Here is a 17961-nt window from a genome sequence, read left to right on the forward strand (position 1 = left end):
GAGGAGGACAGGAGGAAATGGGAGATGAATCCGCACTTTTCTTATTTCTCCTTTAAAATGAAGACAAGATCCGGGTCTCTTAGTTTCAGTGTGTAAGGCGCTGCTCCCGGACGTTTTAGGCTTGGCTACTGTGTCAGACCAAATCACCACTCACAGCAAAGTCCTGTTGTTGGAATGGCAAAGAACTTTTTACTCATTAAAAGCCCAGTAGGGCTTTATTAAAAAAAAGAAAAACAAACCAAATGAAAGTAGTTTGATAGTTGATTAGTTATTCATTTGTCCACGACGTTTTTTAGTAAGAAATATAAGAAATACTTCTTCTGATTATTTGATTGACTGTTCGACTACCATATCATTCAGCGGGGTTTTTGCAATGATATCCATAGCTTAAACCCTTATTAAACAGCTGTTTGCAGGACATAAATCTGTTATTTCTTTACTTTTACTGTCATTAGAATAGCTTTTTTCTCCCATTTCCTCTTGTGCATTCACATTCGTGCGCATTTGCACACGTTTGTGGTGAGCAGCCCAACAGAAAACCACCACCACAAAAAAAAAAAAAAAAGCCTAAGACTTAATATATGCACAGAAAATTGTAAACATGTAAAGAACTGAAAGCTTCACGCTGAGTTTCGCCATGCTCCATTTCCCCACCATTTCCTGCTGTCGTTTTAAAGCGATCTCACTCATCTAGAGATCCCGTTTGCAGGAACAGTATGCTTATAATTACTAACAAATCAAGCGGCTACTGTTGCTCTCCCGGTTTATTGATAAGCTGAAGAGAAATGGAAGGGGGAGAAATGACAAAGAGGCTGGAAGTAACCACAGGAGAGATAAAAAAAAAAAAAAAAAAAAAAAAGGAGGGAGGAAAAAGAGATAAAGAGATGGGAAAGGAGAGGGGGAAGAAGAGAGACAAAGGAGGTAAATAAAGAAGTATAAAGGAAGGGAGAAGGCAGAGATTTTGAAAGGGGGAATGATGTATTTGTGAGTGATCGCACAGACAGCAAACAGAGTTTGGGAGTGAAAGAAAATCGAACAGTTTCTGCTGGGGAGAAGCAGAACTAAAAGGGATAAAGCGAAAGCAGGAGTGGTGGGGACGCTGGTGGATATGTGTGTGTTATTCTGAATAATTCCAGCAGTTTGTGGCAATGCCTAACCAACTGGGAAAGTTGACATCGGCTAAAAATATACCCTGCGCTGGGGTTTATTTACATACGGGCAGGGATTTGACACATGCAGCTGCACTCAGGGTCGGGGAGATCTCCTCACCCACAAAAGCTCCACGTTCTGTTATCTCTGCTGATGTCTGGGCTATAAATCTCAAAAGCTCCAGCCATGATAAACATATAGATATGATATAGATAGAGATAATTCTTTCCGTGGCAAACACTTTTTTTGAGGCAGCATTAGGTAATTTACAGAAGATACAGAGCCCAGATAGAATACATCTCTCTGCAGCTATGAAATCGCAATAGATATGCTTACACCGCCCGGCAAGCCTCTCAAACGGGTTCAGAGCTATCAGACTCCAGCTGATGGGTAAATTCATTCCGTCCTTTTCAGGGAAACACTGCTAGGGAGAGAAGCTGAGGAGCTCTCAGCATAGCAGGGAAGGGAGCCAGCCTGCTTCCCAAAAGCAATTTGCAAGGGAAAAAAAAAAAAAAAAACAAACCGAACCAAGCACGTGAAAATCCATAATTCAAAGGTTAACTAATGTAATGAGTGCTCCAAAAGGCCAAAGCGAGCGGGGTGAGGCACATTTAAGCTTTGCACGGGTCCTTCTCTCTTTAGTGAGTTTGGACTAAGATCAGATGTTCGTGGAATTGCTGCCTCTTGTTTAATTTCTCAGTTCACTGGACAGTGACCTGATAAACTGGTCACTAAATATAGCCGCGGTAAAGGTGTGCTTGAACCGCAGAGCCCGTGAGTTTGTCCCAAGGAAAAAAAAATGCCAGTCATGAAAATCTGTCTGGTGCCATTGCTTTAATCCAACTTTTTTTTTTTTTTTTTAATTTCTATTTTTCCTACTTGGTGTTTCATTCAAATTGATCATTGTGCTCGAAATAAGAGATGTATTTATGTATAATGAGGGGGAAAATATAAATACAAGTTTTTGGTCTGCTGGTACTGCTTCTGATACACAAACGAGTCTTTTCCTATAGAATCAATGGCAAAAAATAATCCTAATAATAGCAACGAAAGCAGGAGCGGGCCTCTAAGTCTTTTATAACTGTTTCTGAGCCATTCTCAAACTATTTGAAACCGCCTTTATGAGCTGCATAAAGTGCCTAACTAAAAATAATAGAGAAATAGGAATCCATTTCACTTTCCGATTCCCTGAAGTCAAGCCACTCAAAATAATTTGTTTATACTGGAGACTATATACAAGGCATACGAAGCAATATGTATATCTAAAATCGACATGCCTTTTGGTTTTTAGCTGTTATAGAGCTTTTATTGTGGGGGTCTGGTCTGGCAGTAGGAAATGATCTGTAATAAAAACAGTGAAACACGGTTGTGTCTATTCCATGCACTGAGGTTATAAAATTGGCAATTGCCCAGTAGTTAGCACTTGGTAATATATTAGGATACCCGATCTTATTGTTTAGCAGCTCCAGACGACTTAAATATCCGCTCAACCCTAATGGTTTGATTCTCCAGATATGTTGCAAATAAACAGGGCTTTTATGACTTAACTGACATGTATTATAACTACCCAAATAGCTGGCATATGTGCATAATAGAACCTTATTATTTGCCGAATTGGTTTTGCAATTGATTGAGTGGAAACGGGAGATTGTGAAGCAGTATCTGCTCGAAGAGGGTGTGTAATCAATTAGTCTTCTCCTCTGAAACATGCCCGCTGGACTGCCAGGGCTCTCCCACCAGCAAAAGCCCCAGTTTCAGCATATATTTTCTATAGGGAAACTCGCGTTGCCGCGGATCCGAGAGGAAGCAGCAGTAGCAGCTGTCAGCTCTTATTAACTCCTGCATAAAACATACCTTAAGTATGGTTTGTTATCAATTACTTGCAGAAATGAAACAACTGGGAAAATGCAGCGAGGCTCCCTATAAATTAAAGTGATTGGGTGATTGATTAGAGCACCTGCTGTAAATCATAACAGTTACACACAATTATGAGGGAGCTATTTAAGTTCATTTGTAAACAAAATTCATGTCACGGGGGAATTGCTCTCAGTTTTAGTTTAACCAATTTTTTTTGTTTATTTCTAAGTGTGTCTGGTTGCTATTATAGGAATTTGTTCGTTATAATCCCCTTGGTTACTCTTAAAATAACCTCACTGGTTTCTCAGAGAAAAGAAAGACTTTGTTTTATCTTGGAAAGAACAGCACGATTTTATTTTGCTCAGTTTCACTTTATCATTCTCTTTTTACTTTTCCCTATAACTACCTTTAAATATGTGTTACAGTAACTAAATCAGTTTTATTTAGGGGCAGGAGAGTTCCTACTAATTCACGGACAGCACAATATGATCAGAGTGGAGAACACCATGGTTAGACCAGATATCTTTTTCCTGGTGTTCATTTTTCTGAAGGAAAAGACTCATTTTATTTCATAAACCAGACTTAATAAAAACACAAAGCAATAACAGAGCTGTCTTCTCATTGCTGTATCCTCCAGCCTTGATACTTATTTAAGACAGCAACTCCCTTTGTGTAGTGAATTTATTCCTGGCTCAGCTTAGCAGTAATGGAAACATTAGCCAAAAAAAAGTAAATTTTCCTCTTTTTTTCCCCTCCAGAAAGGCGCTGTCCGTTGTACAAAAGGCATCGGGGGGCTCTGGGTGAGACACAGGCTCAAACCCGAAAGTTGCCAGGTGCTTGCCAATATGTATTTTATTTCCCAATGATCAAACCCTGCATAGAGGCTGTACTGTACCACCCTTCTCTCCATCCATCATTCATGGAGCAGTTTCCTAGAGGTTGGGGGAGCAGCACCCTTTAGGTTGCTGGAGGTAGCCAGAGACTCAAAATTCCCTTTCATTTTGCTGTTCTGTGCATGTCAGAGAGACTGTGGTTATCCTGTGCTCCTTCTTGGCGTGATGGTTTCTCTCTCCCCTCCTCCCCTTTTCTTTCTCCAGTTCCGGTTCCTCCAAAATCTGTTACTTCTTTGATGATGAATAAAGATGGCTTCCTGGGTGGAATTTCAGTCAATACCGGAGAGGTGTTTTGCTCTGTACCTGGCCGCTTGTCTTTGCTTAGCTCAACTTCAAAGTATAAAGTAACTGTGGGAGAAGTTCAAAGACGCCTTTCCCCTCCAGAGTGTCTGAACGCGTCCCTCCTAGGAGGAGTACTTAGAAGGTAAGAGGCTGGGGCAAATGTGTGAATGTGTCTGGGGCTCCATGCATGCACCAGAAATCCTTGGTCAACAGCACAGATGATTTCAAATAGGCATTGATCCTATTGTCAGAGCCTGTGTGTGCAATGCTGGTGATAATCAGGGGGAAATATGCTGTGTTCAGACGTTGAGAGGAATGTGTGGAGAGCAGGGAAAGGTTTGGCCTTGTTTAGCCACAAATGAAGGAACTGAGACAGAAAGATATTCCCTTTGTCCATGCACACACTTTCTATCTTTTCTCCTCCTCACACTTCTCTCTTAGAAAGGGACAAAATAAAATGCCATAATGGGTGTGTTTCAGGCTGAACTGCAAGTATTTCACAGCCTGATGTATTTCTAGGGATTTCCTACATGTCTACGACCACGAGGTTGCTTTTAAATAGCAATAATGATCAGGCAATTATGTCAATTATGACACGTGGTGTCACACAAGACTATTAAAATTGGCAGGGACCTGATAGGCAAACTGCAAGGTATTCAAGTACCTGACTGAAGAAAAGCCACCAACAGGTAGCTCTGAAAGTCAGAAACTTAGTGCTTCACACAGAGAAAGTTGCTAGAGGAATTACCCACAGTTGGTCTGGAGGCCTTTGCTGCTTAATATTCGGGGAAATCACCCACTAATGTCCTGGTGGATTTTGCTGAAGACCTCAAAATAGTTGGCATTGTTGGTGCTGAAGGAAGTGGGGAGCAAGGAATAACCTTGAGGTTCGGTTGCCACTCCATCATAGCGAGGTGGAGAAGGTGCTTTTATGCAGAAGGAACAAGAATTTAAGCTCTGAGGCCATTAGCTGGAAAAGCTACCAGGGATAAAGGGCTTTTTCTTCTTGGCAGTGTCTGAGGGACTGTGAATTGTCAGCATGACTTCCCTGTAGGAAAGGTGAGCTGAGGCTCTATTTCCAGTCACAACAGGGGAGAAGCCATGAGGTAGCAGTACGAGGGAGCAGTTCACCCACTCAGGCTGAGAGGATACAAGATTTCATTTTCTGTGTGTGAGGAATAAAAAGCATAATTATTAGACAGAAACAAATGCATACGAATTGACAGTGAGCAAACTTCAGGTTATGTTTAAAAGTTGCTAATCTTAGGGGAAGAAACATCTTGACAACTCCTACAGCAGCAGCTGGGATACGCTGGCTGAAAGGTGCTTTAAAATGAAGTAGGGGTTTGGGGTTCTCCTCTCTCCCCCTCAAAAAATTCTGTGATGAGTTCAAGTCCTCTGACTCCGTGTCTGGAGATGAGGGAGAAGTTCTGCGCCATGCGGTCAGTCACCCAAATATACACGTGAGAATTGGGGTCTCCCAAAATAGCTGCTGTTCCACGTGAATGTCTGTAATCATTGTTCAGCTGCCAGAGAGAGCAGCAGAGATTTTTACTTACAGATGCTAACCTGCCTGCTCCTTCTGTACAGCTGCAAATGGAGCAGGGAGAACATCTGAGAGATGCTCTGTAGAAAATATAATTATCAAGGTAAAGAAACATTATTGTCGAACTTCAGCAGATTTCTGGAGGTGGCCTAAGCCATAATCATTGGCTGCTGCTGACTTCAGTTCCTATCTCGAATCTAAATTTTAAACAAGATTCTGCTTCAGAGCAGATGAAATATAGAATGCTGCTCTCTTGTAATTCTGCCATCCAGCCCTATTTACTTAGATATAAAATAGTTGGAAGCCAGTCTGGCTTCTGTGTAGTTTCTGGTTTCCTTTCGCTACGTCTGACTGCTAATTCTTAAACAAATTTTAATTAAGAACTAAGAAACAGTTGGGATAGACTCTCCTCTTAGGTGCCAAAACTCTCTCTGACTTCGCAGGTAGCAAGATTTCATCCCTGGGGGTTTACATATGTATGGGCGTTCGAACAATAGCTCTGAATTTCCCACGTATAGCTCACTCGTCCTTTTATTGCCCTTATCAGTAACCTCCGACAGATATTCCAATCTTCCCCCAGGCAATCCATTCCCTCTTTATAACGCTCCCTGCCTCAGGTGAGCTCTTCCTCTCAGCATCGCCTCCTCTCACAAGAGCACACTCGCGCAAAACGGGCTGATAAATATTTCCCTCCTTTTCAATTTATCCACAGGCGCACACACTCCTTTCGGACTTTTCAGGTTTTTTTTATCCCCTCGTCCTGTTCTGGCTCCTGCCTGGAATAAGAGAGGGTTAAATCCCCCTTTACCTTCCTGCCCATCCTTTTATTCCATCTTAATACAAGTTGGTGTCATACGATAGGAACCCATTTGCTCTCTTAGATCAGAACCTTTCCATTAATTATTGCTGTTTGGCGTTATTTGATGTCCCTGGATAACATCGGGAGAAAAGTGGGTTCATCCCCACTTCTACCCCTGGGAGAAATTAAGAAAATCTCAGCAAACCCGAGCAGAAATCAACACCCCCGGAGTCCTTAACGTCGAGAAAAAACCCTCCCAGGCTCCGCTGACTGCACAGACTAAACGTTTCTTCCAGGAACACTGCGGGGTTAATCACGATGTTAATTTCTTTGCAATTCTAGAGCCAAATCGAAAAACGGGGGGAGATCTTTGCGAGAAAGGCTAGAAAAAATCGGTTTGAATTTACCAGCCGGCAGGCGTAAGGCCGCAAATGTCACTTTACTCACCTCCCTGGTGGAAGGTAAGCCGAGGGTCGCAGCTCCCTTCACACCCCTGCCTTCTCTGAACTCCTGTCTGATATTTCCAAAAAAAAAAACAAAAAACAAACAAACAAAAAAAAACCAAAAAACCCATCAGCTTTCGGGATCAGGTGGGAAAACCTTGCAGAGGTGAAAATCAGGGCGGGTTAGGAGGAACACCGGCATGGTTAAGGATCCCATTCCCAAAAAATGAAGCCACTGGCTGGAGGATCACTGATCACTCTTGGCGGCAAGACTGAGGGAGTGTGTCTGTGTGTGTACATGTGGATATATCCGTGTACATTTGTGTGCGTGTGTAGTTCTGCAGGGCAGTCCCATTCCCCATTGCTATTAATTTCCACCCTGTGATCTCCGACTCCAGGTCTGCTCTATCCTCCCGTTAATTCGCTCCTCCCGAGCTGATTTATGGCCTCTACAAGATGCTCAGTGAGGAAAAATAATACGAAATTCCTTTTTTTTTTTTTTTTGTAAGAAAGCAGAACATTTTAAGAGTAGCAGAGCTCGGTTTCCCTTAAGGCGGCTGGAGCTGAACACAGACCAGCTATTCCTGAGGAAGGAGACAGAGAAGGGGAGACTGAAGTTTCAAGTAATTCCAAGTCACCTAATGTCATTTTGGTGGTCAGCGTGTTTCTTTGATTCGTTGTTACTGTATCGAAAAGGAAAATTTAGAGCCACTAATAAGTTTAGGGTTATGTGCGTGTTTATGCTAAGAGAAGTTGGACCTCCTCCAAAAGAAACCTAACCGGAATAGTATGGATGCAATTATGAATTATATATATCTGCATTACACAGATACACACCGAGAGGCGTATAAATAATCCACTTATCTCTTCTGCGTATAAGCGAGCACAAATATTTGTGCTAGATATTAACTTTTCAACTCTTTTGATTGAGTTCTGTGAGCGACAAGACCTTCCCGCTTGCAGAGCTGAAGGAAGGCTCGCAAAAACCAGGGGCTGAGAGGCTGGAGCTCCTCCTGGTACCCGCGTGTAGGGGATGCCGAGAGGCAAGGCTCAGTGTAGGTTATGGATGTAGGGTCTCGCCATAGGAGATATGAAGGATTTCGGGGGCACAAGTGTCCCTGAGCGCCCTGTTAGTGCAGCTTCACCCCCGCGCTGTGTGTGGAGCACCGTGCGCCCTGTTCACAGCAGCAGCCCCTCCCGAATCGGGTGTGAGCTTCAAAAGCCGGTGGGGCTGAGTGGTGATGCTAAAATCTGTGTCAAGTGTGCAGCAAGGTGTACATTCCCCTCCTCTCCCCTGGTTCCCTTACAAATCAACAGTTTGCCTCCAGAGAGCTCTTTCCTCTTGGATGAAGCTGCACCTGATGGAGTTTTATCTTTTTTTATTTTTTTCCCCTGCCGGCAGCCAGGCTTTAGCGTTGCTGCTCCTGTATGGCCAGGAGCAGGAACGCTCCGGTCGGTCCCGGCCCGAGTTGCCCGAACGCTGCCTGGGAGGACCTTGTCCGGCTCGGGAACCTCCCCTCCAGGCTCTGCCGGGTGCTCTCGCCTTCATTAACCGGTTTGATGATTAGCGAGAAGCATTGGAGAGCAGGAGATGACGTTGGAAAGCAGCTCCTGATAGTTAAAAATAACGTGGTCCTGGAGTTATTAGACACACCTGAGTGTTGGAAATCTTCCCCCTCGTCCCTCGGGCGACGCTTTAAAGGGTTTAACGCTTTATTCTAGAGGGGCTGAGCTATAATCTGGTGGAATCCCTCTAGAGTCTGAGGGGTTTTTTCCCCTCCTCCTCTTTTCCTCCCTTTTGCAACTACTGTCTTCTTGTGGCACGAAGTACATCAGTAGGAGTTGGATGACACAAACCTCTGTAGGCAAGAAACCTGAAACCAGGCAGGCAGGAAAAGTGAATTAGAATTAGAGTTAGAATAATAATTATTTTGTTCACAGAAAAAGTTGCCATTAGTTGTTATCTTTCCACCGGGCAGACAGGAGTTCTTGTTTCACGATGGTCAGTTAAAAAAGCAGATTGTTAAATTGCCACCGGGCTAAATGCAGTTATCTCCATAATTTTACAGATGTGGCAATAACTGTGATAATGATGCAAATGCTCTGTCTGTGGATAAAATGTGTACATAGTGTCCTTCAAAGAATTAACATTAATATTAACAACATATTCACATCTGTAAAATTTTGGACAATGACCTGAAATATTGAATCAGGAATGTTTTCTCTGCTCTTAAGAGAAGTTTAGGTCCTTAGCCTTTCAAGATTTGACCTGTTTCTCCTCACATATTTCTTTGGCCCAGTTAATTTTAAAGTTTTGTGTGTGTGTGTGGTGTGTTTAAGCTCTTCCCTCCGTTCTGCACGAGCAGCCGCATGGGTACAAACCGACACGAGTGCCAAAGACAAATCTCATCAGCTCAAAACCTGTCCCATCAACTTCTGTCCCCAAAACAGGGCTGGTGGAGGGAAAAAACCAACTGGAGCCTGTCCCTAAGGTGGAAGGGATGCTACAGAGCTTGTCCCTGTGGTGGAAGGGATGCTAATAGGTTTCCAAACACGGCTCACAGCAGCTGGTGTCTCGCAGGGAGCGCTGAGCTCCTCCCGGTGCCCCGGCGGGTCGGAGCCAGCCCAGCCCGGGGCCGGCGCTGCCCGGAGGTGTTAATCCCAGTCTCGTTCCCTCCAGGTGAGGCCGTTCATTTAGCTCGGGATTTTGGGTACATCTGTGAAACGGAGTTCCCAGCCAAAGCTGTTTCTGAATACCTGAACAGACAGCACACGGACCCCAGCGACCTCCACTCCAGGAAAAACATGCTGCTTGCTACAAAGTGAGTGCCAAGTTAACTCATCCCCTTCTGTCCTTCCCGGGGAAAATCCTCCCTTTCCTCAAACTCTTCCTCTGAGCCCTCTTGGAAGGCAAACGGAATTTCCAGGCTCTAAATTCCAAAAGCCCCGCGGGGAGGAAGGATGCTCGTATTGCCCCAAGCACCTCTGCATCCCTTTGCAGTGGAGTTCCTGCCAGCAGACCCTGCAGAGGTTGTAGGCGATGCTCCCCTAGCTATTGTACATCACTTCTAAGCCAACCTCAGTTAAAAAAAATAAATATGGAAAGTGGACCAAAAATCTATATTTTGCTTCCACAGCCCGTCTGTCTGTCCCTCCTGCTGCTCATGCACACCTGTCTTCTACCAAATTGCAATCTTTCCCATGTGATTAAAAAAAAAAAAAGTGTATTAAAAAAAAAGGGGGGGAAAAGGAAAAAAATAAAAGCCCACCACCATGCAGTGCTAATGATTCTCGATTTGGCAACCCCAACGCATCTCTCTCCCTTGGGACATCCTCGGTGGGTGTGCTGGATGTGATGATTTACACCAGGCTGTGCCTCCCAGGCTGCTCCCTAGGTGCTTCAGGTTTTGTTGGGATATTCGGCAGTGGGTGCTGAGTGTTCACACATCTTCATCTGTCAGGAAAAAAAAAAGGGGATGGGGGGGAAGAAAAGAAAATCCCTGCCCAAACAGCTCTCATTTATTTCATGCGCTGGGACGTGGCTTGCCTCCGATGACAGTGTAATTTAAAGAAATATATGGAGGGTTGAAAAATCATTTGCTCAAATTTGTCCAGATGTTTTTTAGACGTGATTGGAATTTGATTGCCCTTTTCCGCAGGGTCAGAAGATATTAATGTCCCAGAACTTTAATTGCTCGCAGACCCTGCTTTGCTCTTTGAAGATGTAAAATGTTGGACTCATTACTGTTTGTTCTCCAAATTCAAAGTTTCCTCTCTTGCACTTTCTTAATGGATAATACACATAGAAGTAGACCTTTATCTTTCCCCACCCTCTGAAACCTTTAACCCACTGGGAATTTCAGAGAATTTCAGAGGATGAGAGCTGAATGTCTTTTTTAAGGGTTTCTTTCCTCTTTTTTTAAATTCTGGTCTTTTTTATCTCCAGTCCCTGGGTAGGCACCTGTCTTAAAAAACCAATTCCTTTGGGTATCCTTAAAGAAATGATTCCTGCGGGAACCCCACCAGCCCCCAGGGTTTCTCTGTTGCCCAGGCTCCTGTTGACTTGAAGGTCTTTTGGACCAGAGTAATGCAAAAGAAAGTGTTTGTGTGTGAATTCATTAGAAAAATCAAGTCTGATTTTTCAAAGGTGCAGGCAAACAACCACGAGCCAGATGTCAACTCTGATGTGTTAATTGGGGTGTCGCCCTGCACAGAATAAAATGGGAAGTGCTCGCTTTGCTCTTCATGCCATGAATAAGCCAGGCTGGAGTCCCAAAATCCTGATTTTTCTCAGTAAGGTGGCCCAGACAGAGCAGTCTCAGAGCATGTGTCAGTTTGGCCCTTCCCTGCACCAGGTCCCTGTGGCACCCAGGAGCTCTCAGTTCATGGTTTTGCTTTCCTTTAGGAACAGCATTTGCAGAAGCTGCTTTGTGGCAGGGTCAGACCTCCAGGAGAATGGGTTCTTGGCAGATCCAGGGCACATCTCCCTTTCAGCTAGTTGTTTCTGAAGCCACCAAGCAGGGCTGGGTTTTCACAGTGCTTCAGAAGCATCCTTGTGGCTCCTGGAGCAATTTCAATATCCAAAGGTGGTGTTATCCTACAGATGCATAAACCTTTCCCCTGAAGAACATAATTCTGGACAGGGAGCTGCTGGCTCACCATGGCTTGTCCCCAACAACCATTAGGGGAAAAAAATGGGGGCAAAAAGGTTCCATCTGGCATCTTGGGATCACAGAGAATTGTTGGATGAACCTAACACCCACTCTTCTCTCCCTCTCTTCCTCTCTTTGCCTTTCTCTCTTCCTTGTAGGCAACTTTGTAAAGAATTCACAGATCTCCTGGCCCAGGACAGGACGCCCATTGGGAACAGCCGGCCCACCCCTATTTTGGAACCAGGCATTCAGAGCTGCTTGACTCACTTCAGCCTCATCACTCACGGCTTTGGGGCTCCGGCTATCTGCGCTGCCCTCACTGCCCTCCAAAACTACCTGACTGAAGCTCTCAAAGGCATGGACAAGATGTTCTTGAACAACAACACTGCTAACAGGCACACATCTGGCGAAGGACCAGGTAGTAAAACTGGAGACAAGGAAGAGAAACACAGAAAATGAGAGAGAGAGAGAGAGAGAAAGAGAGGAAAAAAAATTAGAATGAAAGAAAGGAAAAGAAAAAAAGTTAAATAAATAAAAGGAGAAAAGAGAGAGATAATCTTTTAAAACAAAACCGTCTTAATTTTAGCTTTAATAATACTGGATTGGGCTTTGGAAGAATTCTATTAGGTAGGACAAAATAATAATAATAATAATAAAATAAAAATAATAATAATAAAAGAAAGACAATAATTTAAGATCAGAGGAGCACAATGGCGCAAGACCAGTGGTTCAGAGTCTCTTGCCAGGAACATGTGAAGACAACCACCAGGATTTTTTTCCCACTTCTGTTCTTTCACATTTTTTAAATAATGATTCATGGGTGGGGGGGAGGGGGAATATAATAATAATAAATAATAATAATAAAAGAAAGAAATGAATAACTTATTGGAAGAAATTGGAGAAACATTTTTGGTGTCAGTGCTTTGATTTCTTGAGCTGCACGGTCTGTCTTGCTATTATGTTTTTTTTATTTTATTCTTTTCTTGTTTCGAACAATGTCCTGTCTCCACCTAGACTAAAACGATCTTCCAGAATAACCCCATGGCCTCATTCCCCTCAGCTCTTCCCACCTCATCTCACCACCCTGGTTCTGTCTAGACTAGGAAAGGAGGGGAGCTCCCAGACCCCTCGCCAAGCCATCCACACCAGCTGCACTCATGGCAGCCTCTTAACTTTAGGTGCCACCAGAAGGGACGTTCGGAGTCACCGTTTGGCTCAGTTGAATCAGCCAACTCTATTTTCAAAGAACTATTTTGTGTTTTTTCCTGGTCTAGACAGACTCTCTGTTTAGATTGCCAGCGTTTACAGGTGTGTCTGGGTGCGTGTGTGCCTCTGTGTGTGCATCTGTGTATGTGCACACCCGACTCCCTAGGGGGATGTGTGTATCCTGTGTATGTTTGTGGATATATATGTATATATGTGGATATATACATATATAGAGAGAGAAAATATGTGTGCATAGCCACACATATTAATGCATGCAAACATACCTTTGTAATTTAGTAATTTTGTCTTTGATGGTAAAATGCCTTGTCTATAATGGGTTGCAAAATTTTGGAAGTAAGGTCTGGTAAAATGTCAGCGCTATCTGATTTCTTAATTTTCTGAGATCTCCTCTTTTTCTCTAGGGAGTTTTATATTCCTAACTATGCCAATGTTTCAGTCCTTAATTTCCTTGACTAGTGTGTGTGAGAGAGATCTTCCCCCATTTTTAAAGAACTGTTAACAACAACAAAAAATGAGTGATATGAGTATGTAATTCTTTCTCAGGAGTATGCACTATTTTATTTTCTTCTGTTTCCTAAAGCTTTGCCCGCTTGGCTTATGAGCTTCTTCAAAGAGGACTAGAGATCCCTACACAATATATCAGGTACAGAGAAAAAAAATCCACAATTCTGATATTCTGATACTTTTATTTTTTGCTTTTTTTGCTTTTTCAAATCAAAGCCAGTTGTTACCGAATTCAGTAGGTTCACTTCTTTAAAGAAGCTCAAAGGGAATAATTTGAACGAGATAAAAATATAAGTTGAAATCGAGGTGTACTGTTGCAAAGAAAATAAGAGCTGTGTTGAATGTTACTGCACTTGCTTGGCACTAGGGTTTTGTACCCAGGGAGGAAAGAGTTGCCATGTGAGCTGGCTCCTCGTGATGGGAGTGGGGAGGGTTTGCCAGGGAATATCCTGATTTCTGAGCTCAGTCTGAGGAAATCTGTTTCTCTTAGAAAGCTTTTTTTCTTTTAAAAAAAAAGTCTTGTGACTCTTGCCTTAGAACAAGTCGGTGTGGTAAGGGGGGCAAAAAACTCCTTAACTCCAGTATTTTTCTTGGTGGTTTGGTGTCTGACAGGATGTCTTATGCATATGATTTGGGGTGATGGGGGTGAAGGGGAAGTCTTATTTCTTTCCTCTCTCTCTTTTTTTTTTTTTTTTAACATACATTTCTCTGTCTTCTCTGGTAAAAATAATGCTGAAGTGTAAGGATATGAATTTCTGTTTGGATTCTGCCGTGTTGGGTAATTGCATGTGTTTCTCAGTGGGGTAGGGCTCGTGCACCAACACATCCTTTTTGCTTATGTCAGAACAGTTATGGGTGTGGGTAAATCTCCTGGAGTTACTGGCAAAACTCCAGTGGGGTCAGACCTTACCCTAGCATTCCTGGGAAAGCTGCAGGACTCAGTCCCACCACCCCAAGCAGGCACACCTGAACTCAAAATAAGAGAGAGATAGAGAGAGAAGCCTTAGCCTTTTTTAATTTCGAGATACCTTCCAAAGTGGACAGTGAGGGAGAAATAATTCAGCAATACTCTCAACATCCCTCAATGAAATGTTCTCCAAACAAAAGAGCAAACAATCCTCTTGTCATCCTTAGTGTCCTTAGCTCTCTGAGACACATCTACAGCTGCAGGCCTGCTCTGCTTGTCAAATCTTTGTGCAGCCAGGTCTCAGCTCCTGTTCTGTACCTGTCATTTGGGCCCATGTGTGGCAATAGAAACCCAGGGATCATCCAGCCCCAGGAAGCACTGACCAAGCTGCTCCTTGCTCATGGACCTTTGGTTCTTCTGGGGCAGAGTGCTGTGGGGGCTCTCCTGTGAGAAAATGGGGAACTGAGGCAGGCAGCCTTCTCCATGGGCTGTTGGCATGAGTTGGAGGCAGTCTTAGACCCTGGCATGTTCTAGTGGGTTTGGTGGTTTGGTTGTGGCAGGGATTGGCACATCCCTGTGGATGTCACTGGAGATGTGGTGGTCAACCCATGGATCCTCCACCAGCAGGCTGGGGACCCCCAGATTGGAAAGCAACCCCCAGGCAGCCCCCAGTCCTCCAAATCTCACCCATTGCCAACCACCCCAAAGTTCATCAGACCTCTGGGGAAGGACAGTCCAGGCTCCAGTGTAGGATGTGGCCCAGCAGTGGTGCATAGGAAAAGGAAAGAGGGGTGTGTGTATCTGTGGAGGAGCAAATGGCACCACCTGAAAGCACATCTCCCTTCTCTGCCTGATGGGAATATCCTGTTTATTGGAGCAGAGCACCAAGTGTTGGGTGTTGCCTTGCCTGACCTCTGCAAACAGGATTTGTGAGGAGCCTGTGGGTTCAGCTCTCCAGCATCACCCAGCCCAGTGGGGCTTTTTGGGTGTGGAGAGACCCCAAATTAGCTCTCAGGCTTCCACCTCCCCAGTTGCTCATGCAGGGCCATGGGAACCCAATCCCTGCCACCCCAGAGCATCCAGCTTTGGGGAAATGTTGGGAATGGCCTTTCCTTTTGTTTGGGGAAATGTAAGGGATGTTCCTTTTAACTGCAGAAGAGAGTATCCCACCACCACTGTGAGTTAATGGGGAGAGGGAACCTCTGGAGCTTCTTGGGGATAGATCTGCTCCCATGTGTGACCTCATCTGCTCACAGGCCTGATCCTGCTGCTGCTGAAATCTCTCCTAGACATGTGTTTGGTCACCTGGAGCAACACCTAAACCTTGAGCAGGTTGAGGGAAGTTTCAGTCTGTCCCTCGTGCCTTCTAGCTGGGGGAGACAAACTGCAAATGCCAGGCTGTGCATTGCTCAGGCAAAATAAAGCCAAATCCCCCTTGACTGCAGTGGGATGCCCTCCCCCATTTGCTCCCCAAGGTGTGGAGACAAAATGCACTAGGTTTATGATTTAATGCAATCAGGCACAAAACTTAGGATAGGAGCACATCTCTCTGTCCTTCCCCCTAGCCCAGTGTTGGTCCCAGAGGGAATTATCCATTGCTTGGTGGCTCTTATCAGTGCTACCTATCAGAAGTCCCCCCAAAAAACTCATCCTCCCTCTGGAAGGTATTTTCCTGCTCCCCTCCACTTTCCCAGCCTGACTACTTGTTGGCGGGGCACCTCAGATGTTTATCTGATAATTGAGTTATTAAAAGATTTGGTTTCCTCGGGATCATAAATCAATAAACAGGAGGATTAACACGGCAGCTTTGCTTTGTAACTCAAGGGAAAAGTTTGAGGAGAGATCGTGAAAAGTTTGTTTTCAAACCAAACAGGTGGGTTGCTGTAAATTTTATTTCATTCCTAGACTCACTTTTTTTTTTAAATAACAATTCTTTATTTGCTGTTGGAAAGATCTTTATTTTTGTATGCTCCCTGACTTTTTTTCCCCCCTGGTTGTTATTCACACAAGATGTGATGGAAACAAGAAGCTAATTTTATGGGAATCCTTTTATAACCCAATGGTTTCTTTAAAACCGGGTCGTGTCTTGTCCCACCTAATAGAAATTCTCTGTGAGAAGCTGTTCATAGTCCCTTTGCATCCCAGACCAATCTCTCCCCAAATCCCCAAATTTGCATTTGGGGCTGGGAGGGAGAGGGGGAAGGATGGTTTTAAGACCTTTAGCTTTGCCCAAAGGGCTTTTTCCCTTCCCCTGCTCCTCTCTTTCTGACCGGGTTATCACACAGACCTGTCCGGCTCTGTTTTAATGCATTTCTCGGAGAATTTGGTGCTTGTTTCAGCTGCCGTAAGCATTTACCAGATCGATCCAGCCAACCTCCCCTTCCCCTCTGGCTTCCCTGTGTGAGAGAGACCGTAGGCTTTTTACAAATAGTATATTTTCTTATACAAAGGGAAAAAAAAATAAAAGAAAACATCCCCAAACACACTGGCAAACGCCTGAACTTTTCGAGAGAGACGAAACACTGTGTGCCAGCGAGAAATAAAGGCAAAAAAAAAGAAAAAAGACCCAAACAAATGCAAAGCTCTGAAAAAGCGAATGAGAAACTGAAAAGATGACAGAAAAAAGAGAATTCTCCTTTTATGCCCCAAACGATCCCTTTCACCTCCTCTTCCTGAAAAATCTGACCATGCAGTGAGAAATATCAGTTTATCGACTCTTCCTGAGAAGAAATGCGGAGAGGCATTCAGTATTGAGTTTGTATATATTTATTTATGCTTAATTTAATGGGAATGTGTAAATATGGCGAGCAAGTAGTTTTTGGGTTATTTATCTGTGACTCTATACCTCTGTGAATGGGTGGGGGAATTTAAAAATGAAAAGTATAAAAAAAACAAACAAAAAAGAAAGAAAAAATAAAACCAACAAAAAAAAAATCCCGCTTGACTAGATAGTATCCTATCTGATCTTTTCTGTTCTTTATAGACAAGCTGTTATGGTAATGGGTAGAAATTGGTTTCTTGTCCAGTGATGACCTGATTTACATAAATAATAAGAATAAGAATAAAAAAAAAAGAGATTGTTGTGTTTTGTTGTATTTTCCTCTTCAGTTTTTTTGAATGTTGGTGCTGCTTTGATTCTGCAGACGGATTTACTTAAAATGCCAAGAAGTCTTTATTTTCCCAATCTAGGCTTTGGGGAAATTCAGGACAAGTCTCTAAAAAAAAAAAAAAAAAAAAAAAAAAAAAAAGACAATAAATATTGCTTCTCAGAAATGTTGGTATTTTATTTCTGTCTGACTCAAAAGTGTCCATATCTTTCCCACTCTTACCTCCTCATTCTAAGCAGACCTATAATAAACCTCATGTCATGTTAACGTGAGCTTTTGTTTCATTTTGCTTTAACCAGCTGAATTAGGAATAAATCTCCTTTTTCTTTCTAAAGTATGAGTCGTTAAAAGAAAATTTTATGTAAGCCTGCAATATCAGCAAACTTTTTTTCGCTCCTACTGCTGTGTTACTGTTACTGTACATTTCCTTTATGAATACCTGGCTATGTGTATATAGATGAATATTTACATATACTCCTACAGAGATCGGGGGTGATGTTCATGTTCACAATGCGGGTTTGTTTTCTACTTTGGGTCTACACTCGCAGCACCAGCAATTAGCAAAAGGAAATATTCAAACGAAAACCTCTTTCTC

At 43.4% G+C, this 17961-nt stretch overlaps 1 protein-coding gene across 4 annotated transcripts in view; it reads left to right on the forward strand.

Moving 5' to 3' along the window:
* The window catches only part of TFAP2B (transcription factor AP-2 beta), a 32283-nt gene extending 14767 nt beyond the window's left edge, over positions 1-17516 (forward strand). For 2 of the 4 annotated variants that reach the window (XM_085057085.1, XM_085057086.1), the window contains exons 4-9: positions 3765-3839; positions 4104-4323; positions 6869-6987; positions 9650-9791; positions 11780-12039; positions 13429-17516. In XM_085057085.1, the coding sequence (XP_084913211.1) occupies positions 3765-3839; positions 4104-4323; positions 6869-6987; positions 9650-9791; positions 11780-12039; positions 13429-13469 (857 nt within the window). In that variant the 3' untranslated portion in view covers positions 13470-17516. The other 2 variants (XM_085057087.1, XM_085057088.1) reach the window with 1 other exon arrangement.
* Positions 17517-17961: the final 445 nt, after the last annotated feature.

The sequence above is a fragment of the Lichenostomus cassidix genome, chromosome 3, assembly GCF_008360975.1.
Source record: "Lichenostomus cassidix isolate B80296 chromosome 3, HeHo_3.0, whole genome shotgun sequence".
Lineage (NCBI taxonomy): Eukaryota > Metazoa > Chordata > Aves > Passeriformes > Meliphagidae > Lichenostomus > Lichenostomus cassidix.